General features: G+C 55.3%; 1 protein-coding gene across 2 annotated transcripts in view; it reads left to right on the forward strand.

The window, feature by feature from the left end:
• The first annotated feature begins 5701 nt into the window (after positions 1 to 5701).
• The window catches only part of ZDHHC3 (zinc finger DHHC-type palmitoyltransferase 3), a 48922-nt gene continuing 34647 nt past the window's right edge, over positions 5702 to 19976 (forward strand). For both annotated transcript variants that reach the window (XM_060184227.1, XM_060184228.1), the window contains exon 1: positions 5702 to 6051. In XM_060184227.1, the coding sequence (XP_060040210.1) occupies positions 5746 to 6051 (306 nt within the window). In that variant the 5' untranslated portion in view covers positions 5702 to 5745. The remainder of the gene's footprint in view (positions 6052 to 19976) is intronic.

The following is a 19976-nucleotide window of genomic DNA, read 5'->3' on the forward strand; positions in this document are numbered from 1 at the left end:
AGTAAATAAAATAAAGATAATAAAAAAATAATAATTTCTTTATTCAGGAGTGCTGGCCACTGTGACCTCCCCCGGGAGTGCTGGCCACCGTGACCTTCCCCGGGAGTGCTGGCCACCGTGACCTTTCCCGGGAGTGCTGGCCACCGTGACCTCCCCCGGGAGTGCTGGCCACTGTGACCTCCCCCGGGAGTGCTGGCCACCGTGACCTTTCCCGGGAGTGCTGGCCACCGTGACCTCCCCCGGGAGTGCTGGCCACTGTGACCTCCCCCGGGAGTGCTGGCCACTGTGACCTCCCCCAGGAGTGCTGGCCACCGTGACCTCCCCCGGGAGTGCTGGCCACTGTGACCTCCCCCAGGAGTGCTGGCCACTGTGACCTCCCCCGGGAGTGCTGGCCACCGTGACCTCCCCCGGGAGTGCTGGCCACCGTGACCTCCCCCGGGAGTGCTGGCCACCGTGACCTCCCCCGGGAGTGCTGGCCACCGTGACCTCCCCCGGGAGTGCTGGCCACCGTGACCTCCCCCGGGAGTGCTGGCCACCGTGACCTCCCCCGGGAGTGCTGGCCACTGTGACCTCCCCCGGGAGTGCTGGCCACTGTGACCTCCCCCGGGAGTGCTGGCCACCGTGACCTCCCCCGGGAGTGCTGGCCACTGTGACCTCCCCCGGGAGTGCTGGCCACTGTGACCTCCCCCCGGGAGTGCTGGCACTGTGACCTCCCCCGGGAGTGCTGGCCACTGTGACCTCCCCCGGGAGTGCTGGCCACCGTGACCTCCCCTGGGAGTGCTGGCCACTGTGACCTCCCCCGGGAGTGCTGGCCACTGTGACCTCCCCCGGGAGTGCTGGCCACCGTGACCTCCCCCGGGAGTGCTGGCCACTGTGACCTTTCCCAGGAGTACTGGCCACTGTGACCTCCCCCGGGAGTGCTGGCCACCGTGACCTCCCCCGGGAGTGCTGGCCACCGTGACCTCCCCCGGGAGTGCTGGCCACCGTGACCTCCCCCGGGAGTGCTGGCCACCGTGACCTCCCCCGGGAGTGCTGGCCACCGTGACCTCCCCCGGGAGTGCTGGCCACCGTGACCTCCCCCGGGAGTGCTGGCCACCGTGACCTCCCCCGGGAGTGCTGGCCACCGTGACCTCCCCCGGGAGTGCTGGCCACCGTGACCTCCCCCGGGAGTGCTGGCCACCGTGACCTCCCCCGGGAGTGCTGGCCACCGTGACCTCCCCCGGGAGTGCTGGCCACCGTGACCTCCCCCGGGAGTGCTGGCCACCGTGACCTCCCCCGGGAGTGCTGGCCACCGTGACCTCCCCCGGGAGTGCTGGCCACCGTGACCTCCCCCGGGAGTGCTGGCCACCGTGACCTCCCCCGGGAGTGCTGGCCACCGTGACCTCCCCCGGGAGTGCTGGCACTGTGACCTCCCCCGGGAGTGCTGGCCACCGTGACCTCCCCCGGGAGTGCTGGCCACCGTGACCTCCCCCGGGAGTGCTGGCCACCGTGACCTCCCCCGGGAGTGCTGGCCACCGTGACCTCCCCCGGGAGTGCTGGCCACCGTGACCTCCCCCGGGAGTGCTGGCCACCGTGACCTCCCCCGGGAGTGCTGGCCACCGTGACCTCCCCCGGGAGTGCTGGCACTGTGACCTCCCCCGGGAGTGCTGGCCACCGTGACCTCCCCCGGGAGTGCTGGCCACCGTGACCTCCCCCCGGGAGTGCTGGCCACCGTGACCTCCCCCCAGGAGTGCTGGCACTGTGACCTCCCCCGGGAGTGCTGGCCACTGTGACCTCCCCCGGGAGTGCTGGCCACTGTGACCTCCCCCGGGAGTGCTGGCCAGTGAGCTGTGCTGAACTCTGCTGCTGCCACTGGAACTACTGTTGACTCACTCCTCCCTCACCAGATCCAGGAACCAAGACTTGCTGTGGTTCTGAGCCCCTTGTAACCCGCCCCCTGTCGCAGTGTGGGGTGCTCTCCTCTGTGCAGGGTGCACGTTGCTGTCCCTGCAGCGGGAAGGGGGCTCACTTGGTGGGTCCTGCATGGCAGAGACTGGCCTGGAAAGCCCTGTACCTGCATAGCGCTGCCTCCTGTGAACACCTCTGGGGGGTCATGCCTCATTCTACAGCCATAGAGACCCTGAAGAGGAAGATAACGAGCCTTGCTAGAAGGGCTGTGGCCAGGCCGGAGTCTGAGGGTGAATGGTAACTGCAGCTCAGCCCGAAGCTGCAGACCTGTCTGATGGGAAGCCTGGGTGCTCGGCACCTACTCAGCACTGCCTGCCAAAGCCTAGGTGCTCGGTACCTACTCAGCACTGTCTGCTGAAGCCTGGGTGCTCGGCACCTACTCAGCACTGCCTGCTGAAGCCTGGGTGCTTGGCCTGGGGTGCTGGCCTATAGGGAAATTGTGAGGATGTGGTTGAGCCTGGCAGGGCTTGACCTGAGGGGACATCCATCCTGTCAGTCTCTCTCTCTCTCTCTCTCTCTCTACTGAGAGGTCGAGCGAGGAGGACACAACCCCCAAGGTTTGCCTCGTCTCAGACTCCCTGCCTCACAAAGCACCCTGCACTCCTGATATTATGGCCTGCTCCCTTATTATCTACATAATCACTGTTTTGCCTGAAAGATACCCCCCCATTTCTCTACCCATTCCATTCCTTCCATCTATCTTCTTTCTACCCTCAAGACCCTCCCTGCCTGCAGGGTATTATTAATCCTACCAGTTAAAACCCTCAAAACAGTTGCTAAGGAAGTTCCTACCTTTCCCAGCCCCTTTGCCTTTCTCCGCCCCTTTCCTAACCATGTGCGTTTCCAACTTGCCACTTCCGGGTCCAACTTTTAAAAGCCTTGGCTCTCTGATCAATAAAGAATTGAATCGCCTCACCATCACAAGCTCTGTTCCTGGGTCATCTCTCGCGTCGCTGAGTAGCAGCCCAGGCTGGCTCCGATCACGTTCTTTCCAACCCAGAGAGTACACACTGAGAAGAGGCACCCCCACGCTAGCCCGGCACTGGCCCAGTCAGCACTGCCTGCTGAAGCCTGGGTGCTTGGCCTGCCTTCAACACTGGCTCCCAGCCCCCACCGTTCGGGACAGGAATGAGTAGGACAGCTGCTCATTGGTCTTGAGCTGTTCCTCCCTAAAAACAGAAGATGGCAAACAGTTCCTATGTGATGAAAATAAGTTTGTTTTCAGTGACCGGCCAAGGCTGGAAAATCCTCCATGTGTGACCAGTCTGTAGGGTGTCCTGCTTGGGGCCAGAGGTGGATCACCCAGTAGAGTCCCTGACCACCACGTGGATAACTGCAGAAGACTAAGAAACGGCGGCGTGGTGTGGCAGTGTCTGCCCTGTCTCTCATGCTCCGCCTTAAAAAAGATGGGGGTCTGCTGGATGGCAGTGAGGGCAGGGAGCCCCGGGGTAGCCATGGTGGCTGCAGAGGGAGAGCAACTCGTCACGGTGAGATCCACCACAGGATGCAGGCGACGGCAGGTTCTGTCACCAGACACGGGTGGTATGACTTGAAACTGCCATCTCTTTCACACCAGCTGCTCTGCAGGGAGAGCATGAGTCGGGGTTGGTCTCAGTTAGTTTCTTGCCTGGAGCCAGGGCTCAGCACCCTGCTGTAAAAAAACAAGCACAGAGTCGGGGAGGGCTCAGGTCCCAGAACATGACGGCAGAGGAGGACCTAGTGGGGGTTGAACTGTTATGTGAAAAACTGGGAAATGTTACGCATGTGCAAGAAGTGACTGTCACTGTCCTGCTCTACCATTAGAATGTGAAAGCAGGTTTTGACAGTGTCTGACTGAGTCCTGTGACTGTGGTCCAGTAAAACTATGGGTTTCCAACCTAAATGGGAGTTGTAGAACCATTGAAGACAGACACACAAAGTGGGTGGCAGCAGGAGAGGCCAAGAGAATACTTGCATCTGGAAACTGTCAAAATGTTGGACTTCGGTCCAGTTTTGAATCATTATAGGATTTCAGTTTTTCTGGAATTTGTCTGGTTTTGTATGAATGGAGTTTAGAATTTATGGGTCAGGACTAGGTGGTGGCACACCTGGTTAAGCACACACACTAGAATTTATGGGGCAATTAGAAGATGACCCTGCAGAGAGAGAGAGAGAAAGGGGGAGAAGGGAGAGGCACAGGGCAGTCGCTCTGGCTCGTGCAGTGGGAAGGCTAATCTCGGCCTCTCGCCTAAGAGTCCAGGATCTCACCCGCGGCGCCATCTCCCAAGCTGCTCTGCCATTTTCAGTGTCTCTGGGTTGGCAGTGAGGAGCACAGTTTTGTTTATAAATTCTCGGAGAGTGGTTTCCTCTGCTGTAAAGTGACCTGGGTTCTCAGAAGACCGAGAGATGTCTCCTGCCTGCCGTGAACTGTGCCGCGGTGGCTTCTCCATGGGCCCTTTCTCTCCCTGGTGGTGGACTTGGGAGCTACCACACTTGGTGACTGATGGCTGGTGATGCGGCACCCGCAGGTTGTAAGACCAAACTAGAGGAGGAAGTGTGCCGTGGACAGGTGGGCTTGGACACCGCTGCCTGGTTAACTCACTGCTGTCTCCAGAGACTGGACTACAGCTGTCCAGAAGAAAGGGCACATTGCAGGGGTCGGGCGGTATGCAGCAGTTAACTTAAGCCCACATGGCACAAAGTGCAAGGATCCGGGTTTGAGCCCCCACCTCCCCACCTGCAGGGGAGTCGCTTCACAGGCGGTGAAGCAGGTCTGCAGGTGTCTGTCTTTCTCTCCCTCTCTCTGTCTTCCCCTCCTCTCTCCATTTCTCTCTGTCCTATCCAACAACAAACGACATCAACAACAACAATAATAACCATAAAAAGGCTAAAACAAGGGCAACAAAGGGGGGGGGAAGTGGCCTCCAGGAGCAGTGGATTCATGGTGCAGGCACTGAGCCCCAGCAATAACCCTGGAGGCAAAGGGGGGGCACATTGCTCAGCACTCCTTTCTGAAGGGGTGGCGTGCGTCTGTCCTGGGGAGAAGACTTGAGCACGGCCTGTGCCTTGTGCGGGGTATTACAGTGCACCTTCTGCTCCCTTGACCCTGACTCAGGAGGTGACTGGCTGGAATGTGAGAGCAGAGGGGCTCACAAAGCCCCACGACGGGTTGGTGATGAGAGTTACTTGGGCTCCTTGTTCAACATTCTCACACTTTGCCCCGTCACCCGTGAGGAGAGCTGAGCTCAGAGAGTCTCTGGTCCCTGGAGCATCAATCATTCTGGCCGTCAAGCTGGAGAGCCTGGCTTGTTGCAGGCACTTTCCGCTGCAGTGACCGTGTGATCCTTACCGTCAACTGCGGCAGCCTGGTGGCCTGGAGTGTCCTTGTGGCCCCAGCAGACACTAGCCTAGGTGACCTCTGCTTCCTTCCTGCTCACCATGTCCACCTCGGTCTCTGGTTTTGTCCATGGAATGGAGGCTGAAAAGACAGTCTGTCTGGTAGCAGCAGCCCTCATAAAAGAGCAGACCCGGGTTCTAATCCCACTTCTGAGTCAGTCTGCTCTGTGCTGCTGCTTCTGAAGGCCTCCTTGCCCTCACTTGACAGATAACTTCAGGTTATCTGCTACACAAAGGCCAAGTCAGCTCTCAGAGATGGGGGCAGGCGGGGCCCACGCTTTAAACAGCCCACCGCAAAAGGTTCACACGGAGATACAGCTCCCCTTGGAGAGGTGATCGGTCAAGTCTCCTTGATGACAGGGTGACGCCAACGTGGGGTCTTTCCTCTGTCTCTTGCAGATGCCAGTATGGACAGAATAGTCTATGATGCTCACCCCCAGCCACCACTTCCGAGACATTGAGCGCAAGCCGCAGTACCTCCAGCCAGACAGGTGCGTGCCACCTCCCCGCCTCAGTGCCGTGGGAACCATGTGGTTTATCCGCGACGGCTGCGGCATCGCCTGTGCCATCGTCACCTGGTTTCTGGTCCTCTACGCCGAGTTTGTGGTTCTCTTTGTCATGCTGATCCCATCCCATGACTACGCCTACAGCATCATCAATGGAATCGTGTTCAACCTGCTGGCCTTCTTGGCCCTGGCCTCCCACTGCCGGGCCATGCTGACGGACCCCGTGAGTATGTCTGGGCCTGTTTGACCAGCCCGCACTCTCCTCCTCTGGGGTCAGCCACCACCCCCAACCCTGACCTGGGAATGCGGAGAACGGGGGTTTGCATGGGAAGCGGAGCCCAGACCCCACTGAAGGGACACGTCTGAGCCAGAGACTCCCTGTTTTCGGTTAAGTAGTACACGCGAGTAGACATTCGAGCTGCCGTGGAAAGGGCTCAGTGTAGGGGCAACCTGACCTCCGGTTAGAGACGCAGCCATAACCATGGAGACCGGGGCCCGGTGACCAGAGCAGAAAGGGGAGGCCTGCAGCTCAGTGGACTTGAAATCCACACCATAGCCAGTTCCAGGAAGCTGCACAGAAACGGCTTTCACCGTGTTTGGGCCAAACTCACCTTTTCCTGAAAAGCTGGCCTAGCCCATTTCAGGCCGTCGCAAGTCCCCTTGGTGAGCGTCTGTGGGTAAACAGTGCTGTGCCCGGGTGACTTAGCCAGACAGCGCGCCGTGGAACACTGTGTGCCCAGCATCAGACCCTGCGTTCCTGTCTGTTACCTCGCATGGGGAAAGTGAGAGTGTGCCGTTTGATAAAGACCTAGAGCTTCAGGGTCTCGGCGTGCTGAACGCCTGTGCTTACGCTGAGAGGGACGGCAGTGCGTTTGAGGCAGTACGAGTGGGAACAGGAAGCGGCACAGAAAGGATTACAGGGGTCCAGACACTGTGATGACTTAGCCCTCGATGTGAGTGGAGAAGCTATTGAACTTAGGGGTTTTTAATATTTATTTATTCCTTTTTGTTGCCCTTTTGTTGTTGTTGTTGTTGTTGTTGTTGTTGTTGTTGTTGATGTCAGATAGGACAGACAGAAAAGGAGAGAGGAAGGGAAGATGGGGAGAGAAAGACAGACACATGCAGACCAGCTTCACCACCTGTGAAGCGACTCCCCTGCAGGTAGGGAGCTGGGGGCTCGAACCGGGATCCTTACGCCGGTCCTTGCGCTTTGCGCCACCTGCGCTTAACCTGCTGCGCCACCGCCCGACTAAACTTAGAGTTTTTTAAGACCCTGAGTTTCAAGTCTGGCTACACATTAGAATCCCTCGGGGAGCTTTGAAAAAGTGCTGATGCCCAGGCCCAGGAGAGTCTCCTCCGGTCGGCATGTGCACCCAGGTCTGAGAACTGCCTTCAGAATCGCTGACGGGAGAGTGATCCCTCAGTCGGAACTTGAGCAGAAGGGGGTTGCTAGCACTGGACCTGTGGAGTGGGGAAGTCTGAGAGGAGCAGAAGGGGGTCGCTAGCGCTGGACCTGTGGAGTGGGGAAGTCTGAGAGGAGCAGAAGGGGGTCGCTAGCGCTGGACCTGTGGAGTGGGGAAGTCTGAGAGGAGCAGAAGGGGGTCGCTAGCGCTGGACCTGTGGAGTGGGGAAGTCTGAGAGGAGCAGAAGGGGGTCGCTAGCGCTGGACCTGTGGAGTGGGGAAGTCTGAGAGGAGCAGAAGGGGGTCGCTAGCGCTGGACCTGTGGAGTGGGGAAGTCTGAGAGGAGCAGAAGGGGGTCGCTAGCGCTGGACCTGTGGAGTGGGGAAGTCTGAGAGGAGCAGAAGGGGGTCGCTAGCGCTGGACCTGTGGAGTGGGGAAGTCTGAGAGGAGCAGAAGGGGGTCGCTAGCGCTGGACCTGTGGAGTGGGGAAGTCTGAGAGGAGCAGAAGGGGGTCGCTAGCGCTGGACCTGTGGAGTGGGGAAGTCTGAGAGGAGCAGAAGGGGGTCGCTAGCGCTGGACCTGTGGAGTGGGGAAGTCTGAGAGGAGCAGAAGGGGGTCGCTAGCGCTGGACCTGTGGAGTGGGGAAGTCTGAGAGGAGCAGAAGGGGGTCGCTAGCGCTGGACCTGTGGAGTGGGGAAGTCTGAGAGGAGCAGAAGGGGGTCGCTAGCGCTGGACCTGTGGAGTGGGGAAGTCTGAGAGGAGCAGAAGGGGGTCGCTAGCGCTGGACCTGTGGAGTGGGGAAGTCTGAGAGGAGCAGAAGGGGGTCGCTAGCGCTGGACCTGTGGAGTGGGGAAGTCTGAGAGGAGCAGAAGGGGGTCGCTAGCGCTGGACCTGTGGAGTGGGGAAGTCTGAGAGGAGCAGAAGGGGGTCGCTAGCGCTGGACCTGTGGAGTGGGGAAGTCTGAGAGGAGCAGAAGGGGGTCGCTAGCGCTGGACCTGTGGAGTGGGGAAGTCTGAGAGGAGCAGAAGGGGGTCGCTAGCGCTGGACCTGTGGAGTGGGGAAGTCTGAGAGGAGCAGAAGGGGGTCGCTAGCGCTGGACCTGTGGAGTGGGGAAGTCTGAGAGGAGCAGAAGGGGGTCGCTAGCGCTGGACCTGTGGAGTGGGGAAGTCTGAGAGGAGCAGAAGGGGGTCGCTAGCGCTGGACCTGTGGAGTGGGGAAGTCTGAGAGGAGCAGAAGGGGGTCGCTAGCGCTGGACCTGTGGAGTGGGGAAGTCTGAGAGGAGCAGAAGGGGGTCGCTAGCGCTGGACCTGTGGAGTGGGGAAGTCTGAGAGGAGCAGAAGGGGGTCGCTAGCGCTGGACCTGTGGAGTGGGGAAGTCTGAGAGGAGCAGAAGGGGGTCGCTAGCGCTGGACCTGTGGAGTGGGGAAGTCTGAGAGGAGCAGAAGGGGGTCGCTAGCGCTGGACCTGTGGAGTGGGGAAGTCTGAGAGGAGCAGAAGGGGGTCGCTAGCGCTGGACCTGTGGAGTGGGGAAGTCTGAGAGGAGCAGAAGGGGGTCGCTAGCGCTGGACCTGTGGAGTGGGGAAGTCTGAGAGGAGCAGAAGGGGGTCGCTAGCGCTGGACCTGTGGAGTGGGGAAGTCTGAGAGGAGCAGAAGGGGGTCGCTAGCGCTGGACCTGTGGAGTGGGGAAGTCTGAGAGGAGCAGAAGGGGGTCGCTAGCGCTGGACCTGTGGAGTGGGGAAGTCTGAGAGGAGCAGAAGGGGGTCGCTAGCGCTGGACCTGTGGAGTGGGGAAGTCTGAGAGGAGCAGAAGGGGGTCGCTAGCGCTGGACCTGTGGAGTGGGGAAGTCTGAGAGGAGCAGAAGGGGGTCGCTAGCGCTGGACCTGTGGAGTGGGGAAGTCTGAGAGGAGCAGAAGGGGGTCGCTAGCGCTGGACCTGTGGAGTGGGGAAGTCTGAGAGGAACAGAAGGGGGTCGCTAGCGCTGGACCTGTGGAGTGGGGAAGTCTGAGAGGAGCAGAAGGGGGTCGCTAGCGCTGGACCTGTGGAGTGGGGAAGTCTGAGAGGAGCAGAAGGGGGTCGCTAGCGCTGGACCTGTGGAGTGGGGAAGTCTGAGAAGAGCAGAAGGGGGTCGCTAGCGCTGGACCTGTGGAGTGGGGAAGTCTGAGAGGAGCAGAAGGGGGTTGCTAGCGCTGGACCTGTGGAGTGGGGAAGTCTGAGAAGAGCAGATTTCAGGGCCACAGAGGCTTCGTTCTGTTCTGGCCTCCGTGTTTCTGCAGCACACAGAGACGGATGGCTGGTGAGCCGTAGATAGCCGCGCTGGGCTGGGGGAGAGGGGCTCAGGGTGGTCCTGTGGAGGGTCACTCTAGAAGGTGTGTGGTGCAGGAACTGGTACTGGGCAGAGAGGAGGTTCTGTCCTGGCCTTCCCACTGCACTCTCTCACCTCAAGTTGGTGCGTTCAGTCTCCAGGGGTCTCCTCAGCCTGACCCTTTGCAGCAGAGAGAGAGAGAGAGAGATGCTCCCTGTAAGGTGTTGACTTTTGACCCCAAGTGGGTAGGACTGTATCCTCAATGCGGCCAACTTCTCAGGCGTTTGTGTGGCGGCTCCAGAGCAAAGGGCCACGACAGAGCAGCACCCGTCCCCTAGCATGCTGAGAGGGAGCGTTGGAAGCACGTCCTGCCGGTGTGCCCGGCCCAGCACCTGTGGTGTCGCCACCTGTCTGGCCCTGCTCCCAACCCTCGAGATCGCGTGCAAAGCCCGCATGTACAGCGGACAGCGGGGCTTCAGCGGCCGGGGCTCCGGGCCACCGGGCCTACAGGCGAGTCAGGATCCTCCGTTGCACACTGGAAGCAGGTCGGTCGGGGGTTCCTTCTCGCACTGTGGGGACGTCTGCTCACAAAGCTGTCTCTGTGGGATCTTGGCACTTCACTGGTGGGGCTGCAGCGGTTTCTCTCAAGGATCCATGTTGCTATAACTGCTCAGGAAAGCCCACCTCCTCAGGCTATGCACCATGTATGAATAACGGGGTGGGCCATGTGTCGCCTTGACTGGTTAACAGTACTACTTTAGAAACAGTCTCTGGCTCCTCTAGTGACTGTGACACTGCCAGTGTTGGCGGTTGTCACTGCAAGTGTGTCCTCGGCACTTGCCACTAGCACGGCTCTGCACCCTTCAGCCCTACTCGCTCCACCTCTGAAGGGAGCGCATTCACATAGCACTTGCGCAGAGAAAGGAAGAGGTGAAGAGGCCGGGTGATAGCACATGTGTTACAGTGTGCAAGGTCCCGGGTTCAAGTCCCCGGTCCCCACCTTCAGGGGAGGAGCTTTGTGAGTGGTGAAGCAGGGTTGCAGGTGTCTCTCTCTCCCTCTGTCTCTCTATCTCCCCCTTCCCCTCGATTTCTGGCTGTCTCTGTCCAATAATAAAGATAATTTTTTTAAAAAAGGGGAAGCAGGGAAAGACTCGTAATGTGCACGCAGCCCCTTGGGATGAAATTCTCATCTAAGATGAGGGGCAGGTGTTGAGAGAGGGGGACAATGTATCAGGTGCCCAAGTCCACGTGTCAATGTAGCTCATATTGGTGACCGTAAACCCCATCGATTTGATGTGATCTGGGGCCCATATTCAGCTTAGGAAACTATGTGACTTCTGCATCCCTATGGATCTCAGCTCACATTCTGTGGTCATGAGTAGGAACGTTCCAAGCTGCCCCAATTTCAGGACCCATCTTCCTTAGGTGGAGCATAGAGTATGTTGTCCAGCCTCCCTTCAGAGGATGGAACATTCTCTACTGTTGTTGATTCAAGTTGAGGGCAAGGTCCTATGAGGGCCCACAAGGGGTCTGTTGTGTTGTTCCTGATAGAGATGGCTGGTAACATTGGAGAGAGGGATTTTAATCTTGAAGGGTTGATTCCCTTTAGAAGTTAGATCTGAGATGGTATCTATCTCATCGAAGATGCAGCCAGGAAGCTCAAAACCAAGTAGTGCAATCACAGCAACTGTGTCAACACTATAACAAGTGGTTGGCCTTTTTGGGTTTTGTTTTTCATAGCTCTTTCTTTGGGCCTAGTAATTCCCTAATCTCGTAAGTCCTCAGCTAAGATTCGCAGTGAAATGTAAGCCTACCAGCATGGCCGTTGCTAAAGGCAAAGCAAATTCATCTGTCTGCACACTGCCGCCCTCCCTCCTCGGAGTCCCACCTGGTAAACACCTCGATGGAAGCAGCCCTCTGGGCACCACTGCAGGCTGCTGGCTTTGGCTCCACCTGCCAGAACCGACCAGAGGCGGTGGCAGTGCTCCCTCCATCGTGCAGCTGGTACTGCCTTCTGGGTTCTTGGTCAGCCTATTGGTCACACCGCAGATCAGCTGACAGCTGTTCCCTTGCACCTGCAGGAACACAGAGGACGAGTAACACCGGATGCCCCCACAGCATGCTGGGTAGCAGACAGGGTGCTGGGCGCAGCCAAAGTGAGCTTTACCCGTCTTGCCTAAGGCACTATTAACAAACGCATCCCGAATCTGGTCAGGGGCTTGCCACCAGGCAACTCAAATGCCTACGGAGAAAGGCTTCTGATTCCAGGGAGAGAGAAGTGATTGATTTGGAGGCTGCCCCCCCCCCACACACACACACACACACACACACTTTTCTATAGAGGAGGCTGGTGGCCTGTGACACAGGTCTGGGACTGGTAGCTGGACTCCGAGCTCTTAGAGGGAGAGCTTCTGTCTGCCCGAATGTGTGCTGGGTACATTCCTTGACCCTGAAACACTCTTTTTTTTAAATCTCTATTTATTTATGGATAGAGACAGCCAGAAATCCAGAAGGAGGGAGTGACAGAGAGGGAGAAAACCAGAAAGGCACCTGCAATACTGCTCCACCACTTGCAAAATCCTCCCTTGCCCGTGGGGACCAGGGGACCGTGTGCACCCAAGCAGCTGTGCCACCACCCAGCCCCGACCTGAAACTCGAAGCAGACTTCCATCTTTGCTGACTTCTCTCGCTAATCGCCTCCAGGCTTGTGGCTGGCGGTGGCGGTTGGTCGGTTCCTGCACAGTGACTCCCCCCACTCGGAGATAGCTTTCTTTTGTTGTCCCTTTTCCTTTCTTCATCTTCATCTAGAGACAGAGAGAAATTGACAGGGAATTGAAGAAAAAAGAGAAGCACCTGGGGGCTGGGGAGACAGCATAATGCTTCTGCAAAAGACTGTCATGCCAGAGGCTCTGAGGTTCCAGGTTCAGTCCCCAGCACCGCCATCAGCCAGAGCTGAGCGGGGCTCTGATTTTTCTCTGTGTCTCTCATTAAAATAAAAGAAGTAAAATATTTCACAGAGAGGGACCTGCAACACTGTTTCACCACTCAAGAAGCTTCCCCTACAGGTGAGGGCTGGGGCTTGAACCCAGGTCTCGGCACATGGTCGCATGTGCTCTCGGATGTGCGCCACCACCCTTGCTGGTTCTGTGGTGAGAGCAACTGAGTGCGGGGCCGCTGCTACTTCAGGCCTTTGCTTGCACGCTGTCTACACGTTGCTTCCCTCATCGCTTGATTCAAACAGGCGGCATTGTCACACATCTGTTTCAGTCTTAATGGTAGTATGGTGGCAACGGCCGTAAGATTGATTTAACTGGGAGCCGGGCGGGGACACAGTGGGGTAAGCGCACGTGGCGTGAAGCGCAAGGACCAGCATGAGGACCCCGGTTCGAGCCCCCGGCTCCCCACCTGCAAGGGAGTCGCTTCACAAGCGGTGAAGCAGGTCTGCAGGTGTCTGTCTTTCTCTCCCGCCCCCTCCATTTCTCTCTGTCCTATCCAAACACGACAACATTAGCAACAGCAGCAGTAATAACTACACCAACAATAAAAAAAAGGGGGGCAACAAAAGGTAAAATAAATAAATATAAAAAAATTTTAAAAAAAGAAATGAAACAATTAAATCAGTCTTTGATTTCTTAAGGGGGGGGGAGTACCGTGTCAGTGTATGAAGTCCTGGGGGTGGGGCCTGGGGGCCTCAGACAGAAAAGCCCTGTCCTCCAGGGCTCATGCCCACTACATCACTCTCCCGTTGCAATTTTTGTTTTATGTCACATTTTATTTTTTTTATTATTATTATTACCCTTTTATGAGTAAGAGAATGAAAACAAAGAAGAAAAGAAATAGATCAGAACACCACTGAGCTCGGGCATGCTGCAGTGCCAGGACCAAGCCTGGGCTTCAGGCTTTAAAGCAACATTTTTACAGACCTCTTCAGGTTACTTAATAGGGATAACCAGTAAGTGCAGTTTGTAAACTATATCTGTTTTGGGACAGACAGAGGCTCTAGACTTGGATCACCTGGGTGGGAAGCTGGAGTTCCTCTGCCACCAACCAAGTTGAAGTCACTTCCATTCTCTGCTCTTATTACGTCATCTGTGAAACAAAGATCTTCAGAACTCAGTGAGGCCCTCGGAGCTGTGCCTGGCATACAAGCACTCAGTCACTGCCTGTCATGTCACCACTATTCACTCACCTGGACTTCACTGAACAGATGTTTCTTGCCAGGCCCAAGGCAGTTCACAGGCTTCGGGCTGGAAGGCACTGCCTCTGCCCCAGGAATGTGCAGCCACTCGCGAGGTGGGTGTGTGATTAGACAGCTGGTGTCCTGGGACAAGTGCTAGCCATGGTGGCGGAGGCCAAGTGGTGGGTTTCTTGGCTGTAGGCCTGAGGCCGTTAGGGAAAAGGCAGAGAAGGTGGTTCCTGGTAGCTCTGGTGAAGACCCAGAGCAAAGGAAGGACCTGGCAGCAGGGAGAGGGGAGGGGGCCCTGGAGGAAAGAAGAGGAAGACTCAGAAAGTGCGTGCCTTCTGGAGAGCCCAGGTGGTGCAGAGGGCTGCAGTGCCAAGGGAAGCATTTGTGGACTGGTGGCCCACAGCAGAGTGGTGCAGGTGCAGGATGCCTACTCAGAAGCTGAGATGCGGGGGCCGGGCGGTGGTGCACCTGGTTGAGCGCACATGTTACAATGTACAAGGACCTGGGTTCGAGCCCCCGGTCCCCACCTGCAGGGGAAAAGCTTCACAAGCAGTGAAGCAGGGCTGCAGGTGTGTCTCTCTGTCCCTCTCCCTCTCTATCTCCCCCTTCCCTCTCGACTTCTGGCTGTCTCTGCCCAATAAATAAAGATAATTTTTAAAAGTTTAAGTAGTCCAGGAGGTGGCGCAGTGATAAAGCTTTGGACTCTCAAGCAGGAGGTCCTGAGTTCGATCCCCGGCAGCACATGTGCCAGAGTGATGTCTGGTTCTTTCTCTCTCCTCCTATCTTTCTCATTAATAAATAAATATCTAAAAACAAAAATTTTAAAAAGAAGCTGAGATGCTGAGTCATGTCTGACGCTGGACATCAGCTGAGAGTCCCAACTGCCCTCCTTTATGTGAAGCTTCCTGCATCCACAGCAGGTGCGTCTCCCGGGGGTGATGGTGTCCCCTGGTGCTTTTTCCTGTATTCACGACAGTGGTGGCTTCTACTTGTGACACAGTAACCCCAGTTTCCTTGAAGGTTGCCCAAAGTCAATTACTTTGTACATTAAAGAGAAGTGAAACAATTTCCTCCGAGCTCTCGTGCTGCCTTTGCTGTCTGGGAGAGTACTCTTCCTAGGGCCTTTGGAGTACCTTCATCTGGAGGCTGGGTCTCCCCTTGCCTTTGGCAGGATTTCCAGACCCTGGTCCTTTGTGGTGCGTGTGGGAATATGGGGGTGGGGGGACAGCAGAGAGATGACAGTCACAGCTGTGAGATGACAGGCTTCAAGAAAGTTGGTCATGTCTGTCTTGGTAACACCTTCCTAAGTTAGGTAACCTTTTTTTGCTTTGCATTTCTAATGTTTTTTCTCATTGCAATATCCATGTGTTCAAACTAGAACATTTGAGCAATAAAGTCCCAAAACCACCCAACCACCCATCCTCCTATTACATGCACAACCATTATACGGTGTGTGTGTGCGTGCGCGTGTGTGCGTGTGAAATCTGCCGCAGTAAGTCCGAGTCGGATGACAGATCTGCTCTCCCCAATAAGAATCCATCGTAGTAGTTTCCGGTGTTAAGAGCTGTGTACTGTTATGACCTAGTCAATGACAGTTAATGTTAAGAGCTGTATCCTAAATGAAATTTCTTTGCCTACTGAAGTTTGTTTTATCTGTTTATTTAATCATACAAGATAGCCCAAGAATCCTAGTTCGAGTCCCCGGCTCCCCATCTTTCTCTCCCTCCTTATCTTCCCCTCCCCTCTCAATTTCTCTCTGTTCTATCCAAAAAAGAGAGAGGGAGAGAATGGCCAAGCCCTGGATAATCCTGGAAACAATTAAACAAAAACATACAAGGTAGAGGGAAGGAACCAGAGCATCACTCTAGCACATGTGCTCCAGGCTCAGACTCAGGACCTCAAGCTTCCAGATTCAGTGCCCAACTCACTGCACCACCTCCTGGGTCCTGCCTTTAATATTCCTGCCATAGGCTTTTCTGGCATCTATGTATTTCAGACCAGAACTTTTTTTCCTACGCTTAAACTTCTAGAAATAATCCTTTTTTTAAATCGTTTTATTATCTTTATTTATTTATTGGATAGAGACAGCCAGAAATTGAGAGGGAAGGGGGAAAATAGAGAGGGAGAGAGACAGAGAGACACCTGCAGCCCTGCTTCACCACTCGCAAAGCTGTCCCCCTGCAGGCGGGGACCGGGGGCTAGAACCTGGGTCCTTGTGCGCTGTAACATGTGCACTCAACCAGGTGCGCCACTACCCGGCCCCCCTAGAAATTATCTTAATGAAACATTTAAGACAACTAAAAGGACATCCCATCTAGTGTAAATGGGACATTCCACAGATAGTTTCCGCCTTTATAATGCACCTGCCACTTCGTTCTGCCTTGGCCATCACTGTTAAGGTGACTTATTCTGAGTCGCATTTGTCTTGGAGTAGTGTGTGTGTGTGTGTGTGTGTGTGTGTGTGTGTGTGTGTGTGTATATGTACACCCACTTCTAGAAGTATCTTCTTGGGGGTGTCATCTTCATTACATAAAATCCTGCCCCTCTTCCAGTGAGCTGAACATTCCTAGGGAGAAGGGGGCTTTGGAAGGATAAAACTCAGGGCCGGGTGGTGGTGCACCTGGTTGCAGCACATGTTACAGTGCGCAGGGACCCAGATTTGAGCCTCCAGTCCCCACCTGCAGGGGAGAAGCTTTTCGAGTGGTGAAGCACGGCTGCAGAGGTCTTCTCTCTCCCTCTCTATCTTGCCCTTCCCCTCAACTGATCTGTCTCTATTAAATAAATCAAATATATATATATATATATATATATTTTTTTTTTTAAATGGCTAAGTTCCTTCCTCAAGCATCTTTGCCCCCATGACAGATTGGCCCAGGGCTGTCCGTCCCAAGAGTGGAGGGTTCCCACCCAGATAGGAGAGAGGGCTAAGGAGCTGTCCAGCCTGGTTGAGGCAGAGCAAAGAGCCACAGGGAGGACAGGCAGGGGCCGGGGAAGAGCCCAGGGCAAGTGGCCTGTACGTGCACCCTTTCTGGACCCCCCCCATGGGGAGCCCCAAACTTCTGAGATAAATCGAAAGTCTTTCCAAAGTCTTTTGGACTTTAGATTTTTTTTCCGTCCACTGCTGAGGACACACCCTTGCACAAGCCCTGATTCGCCAGCTCTCCTGCCCCACCCCATTTCCCGAGGGTCACCCACAGACACCCCCCCCCCATAGCTGTCTGCCCTGGCCGAGGCCACCAGTCCATCTTCGGCCCTCTGACCTGCCACGGGGTCTGCTCACCCTGCCGGCTGGGCTCCCAGCTCTGCTTTGCTCCCCACTCCTGCACGGTGTAGGCTTTGCAGAGAGCTCGAGAGCTTGTCTTGTGGTTCCCTCGATGGAATCATCATCCACTGTGACTTGTTTTCCCAGCTAAGGCAAAGCCTGCACCATGCTCTTGCATTCTTAGCTTCAAATCCTTTTTCTGTTCTTGACTGGCTCCTCCTGCCCCAGAATTCTCCTTTTAGCAGAAACATCTGCGGCCCAGTTCACAAGCCTTCTGTTCTGGGAACCCTTCATTTGCCCTGCCTTGTCTCCCAGCTCCACTTTGGGACAATGTTTGGCTGTGAGAATAAAAAAATTCCTCTAGAGAGTCGGGCGGTAGCGCAGCAGGTTAAGCACAGGTGGCGCAAAGCGCAAGGACTGGCGTGAGGATCCCGGTTCGAGCCCCTGGCTCCCCACCTGCAGGTGGGGAGTCACTTCACAAGCGGTGAAGCAGGTCTGCAGGTGTCTGTCTTTCTCTCCCCATCTCTGTCTTCCCCTCCTCTCCATTTCTCTCTGTCCTATCCAACAACAACAGTAACAACAATAACTACAACAATAAAAAAACAAGAGCAACAAAATGGAAAATAAATATAAATATCTTCTCAGCCCAGATTGTCAGGTGACTGGAAGCTTTTAGGAAACTGCCGTCTTGCTGTGGCTGAAGGGAGACTAACGTCGGACCGAATGTCACTGCCAGTGGTCCTAGGGGCGAGGGAGCCAGGACGGTGAAGCGAGGGGAAAGTCAGAGCTCTGAGTGAAAGGAGTTACCCCTCTGAGGGTGTGAAAGGACTGTGAGCACCAGGAAGCTTTCCCTGTTCAGTAGCTGGGAAATGGTGACACCCTTAGCTATCGGGGGGACACGAGAGACACTGAACCAGGGAAAAGAGATGCCCAGTCCACAGCTTGGATATGCCAAGTCTGAGGTGTCCGTGAGGCAACCCCAGGATGGTGTCAGCTGGCTGGGGATACGGGCCCAAGACGCAAAGGAAGAACAGCCAGTCACACCTGGTTCCAGAGCCTGCCAGCCCTGCTGTGAGTCTGAGCTCCACATCTCCAAGTGGTGCAGAAGGTAGAGTGCTGGACTTGCACGTCTCAGGTCCCAAGTTCAGTTCCAGCAAGTGCATCATTTATCAGAGCAATGTTCTGGTTCCCTTCCTTTCGAGGCCGGGTGTTTGAACCAGGATCCTTAAGCCGGTCCTCGCACTTCACGCCACGTGGGCTTAACCCACTGCGCAACCACCCAACTCCCTAGAGGAATTTATTTATTCTTTTTTTTTTTTTTTCTTTTTTATCTGATAGGATGGGAGGGGAAGACAAAGAAGGAAAAAGACAGAGACACACCTGCAGATCTGTTTCACCACTTGTGAAGCTTCTCCCCTACCAGTGGAGAGCAGGGGCTTGAACCTGGCTCCTCACACGTGGCCATGATGTGCACTTAACTCATACAGCACCGCCCAGCCTCATGTGTATATGACTTAACAGTGATTTCACAAGATCGTATGATAATAGGAGTAGAACTCCAGGCCTGTGTACTGCCGGTTTTCCTTCCATCTGGGTCAGTGCAAACCTGAGTATTCTGGTGGCTCTGGGATTCTGCTGTTGACTCCACCTAAAAGTGCAGATGGATAGAGTAAGGATGAGAATAATACAAGCACCTTAGTCAGCTGGAATAACAAAGCAGAGGGCCTTCTGATCAGAGAGCAAGTCAAGTGTCTGAGAGCAGTGACTCCCAGACTCACTGGCAGCTAAGCTTAGGCTACTATCTTGTATAACAGCAGCACTGGGAGTTCAGGGCTGCAGATCTTAGTATCTGGAAACAGGACTACTAGGTTACCCGGTAATGAAGACTCAAACAAAGGCCAAAGCCATTCTTGGAAGAATCAATGTAGAGATTCCAGCCTGACCTCCCTGGGCAAGCGACCTCGCCAGTGTGACCTGGAACCCCCCCCCACCCCAGAGCCCTGCCCCACTAGGGAAAGACAGACAGGCTGGGGGTGTGGACCCACCTGCCAACACCCATGTCCAGCGGCGAGGCAATGACAGAAGCCGGAACTCCCACCTTCTGCTCCCCATAAAGAATTTTGGTCCAAACGCCCAAATGACCCCAGGGCTGTGAACCCCAACCCCACCAGGACCTGGAATATTTGTAACAAGGTAAATAGGTTTTTATTCCATCACCAAGAGGAAAAACACCAGAGGAAGTCAGGCACTGTTTCTCTTATCTGAGAAGGGAACTAGTAGTAGGTGTGGGTGTGGCTTAAAGAAGAAGTGAAGGCAGGGCTGCAGAAGTGAATAAAAATGGGCAAGAGGGGGCCGGGCAGTTGAGCAGCGGGCTAAGCACAGGTGGCGCGAAGCACAAGGACCGGCATGAGGATCCCAGTTTGAGCCCCCGGCTCCCCACCTGCAGGGGAGTCGCTTCACAAGTGGTGAAGCAGGTCTGCAGGTGTCTGTCTTTCTCTCCCCCTCTCTGTCTTCCCCTCCTCTCTCCATTTCTCTGTCCTATCCAACAACGATGACATAATTACAATGATAACAAGGGCAACAAAGGGAATAAATAATTTTTTTTAAAAAAAAAAGAATTATACCCCTATTGTCTTGTAGTTTTGTAAATCACTATTAAGTCACTAATTTTAAAAAGATAAGCTTTAAAATAACTAAAGAGAATTTGTGGTCCGGAAGGTGGCACAGTGATAAAGCTTTGGACTCTCAAACATGAGTTCCCAAGTTCGATCCCCGGAAGCACATGTTACCAGAGTGATCTCTGGTTCTTTCTCTCTTCTCATAAATAAATAAAATCTTTAAAAAGGAAAAAAAAAAACTAAAGAGAATTCTATGTAGACCAAAAATGACTGTGCCGGGGAGGTAGCAGAATGACTGTGCAAAAAGACTTCCATGCGGCCTTTTCTTCTTTTCCTTTTAAAGCCATCGATGAACCCAATCCTTCCTGCAGTGTTTATA

This window comes from Erinaceus europaeus, unplaced genomic scaffold, assembly GCF_950295315.1.
Source record: "Erinaceus europaeus unplaced genomic scaffold, mEriEur2.1 scaffold_281, whole genome shotgun sequence".
Classification (NCBI taxonomy): Eukaryota; Metazoa; Chordata; class Mammalia; order Eulipotyphla; family Erinaceidae; genus Erinaceus; species Erinaceus europaeus.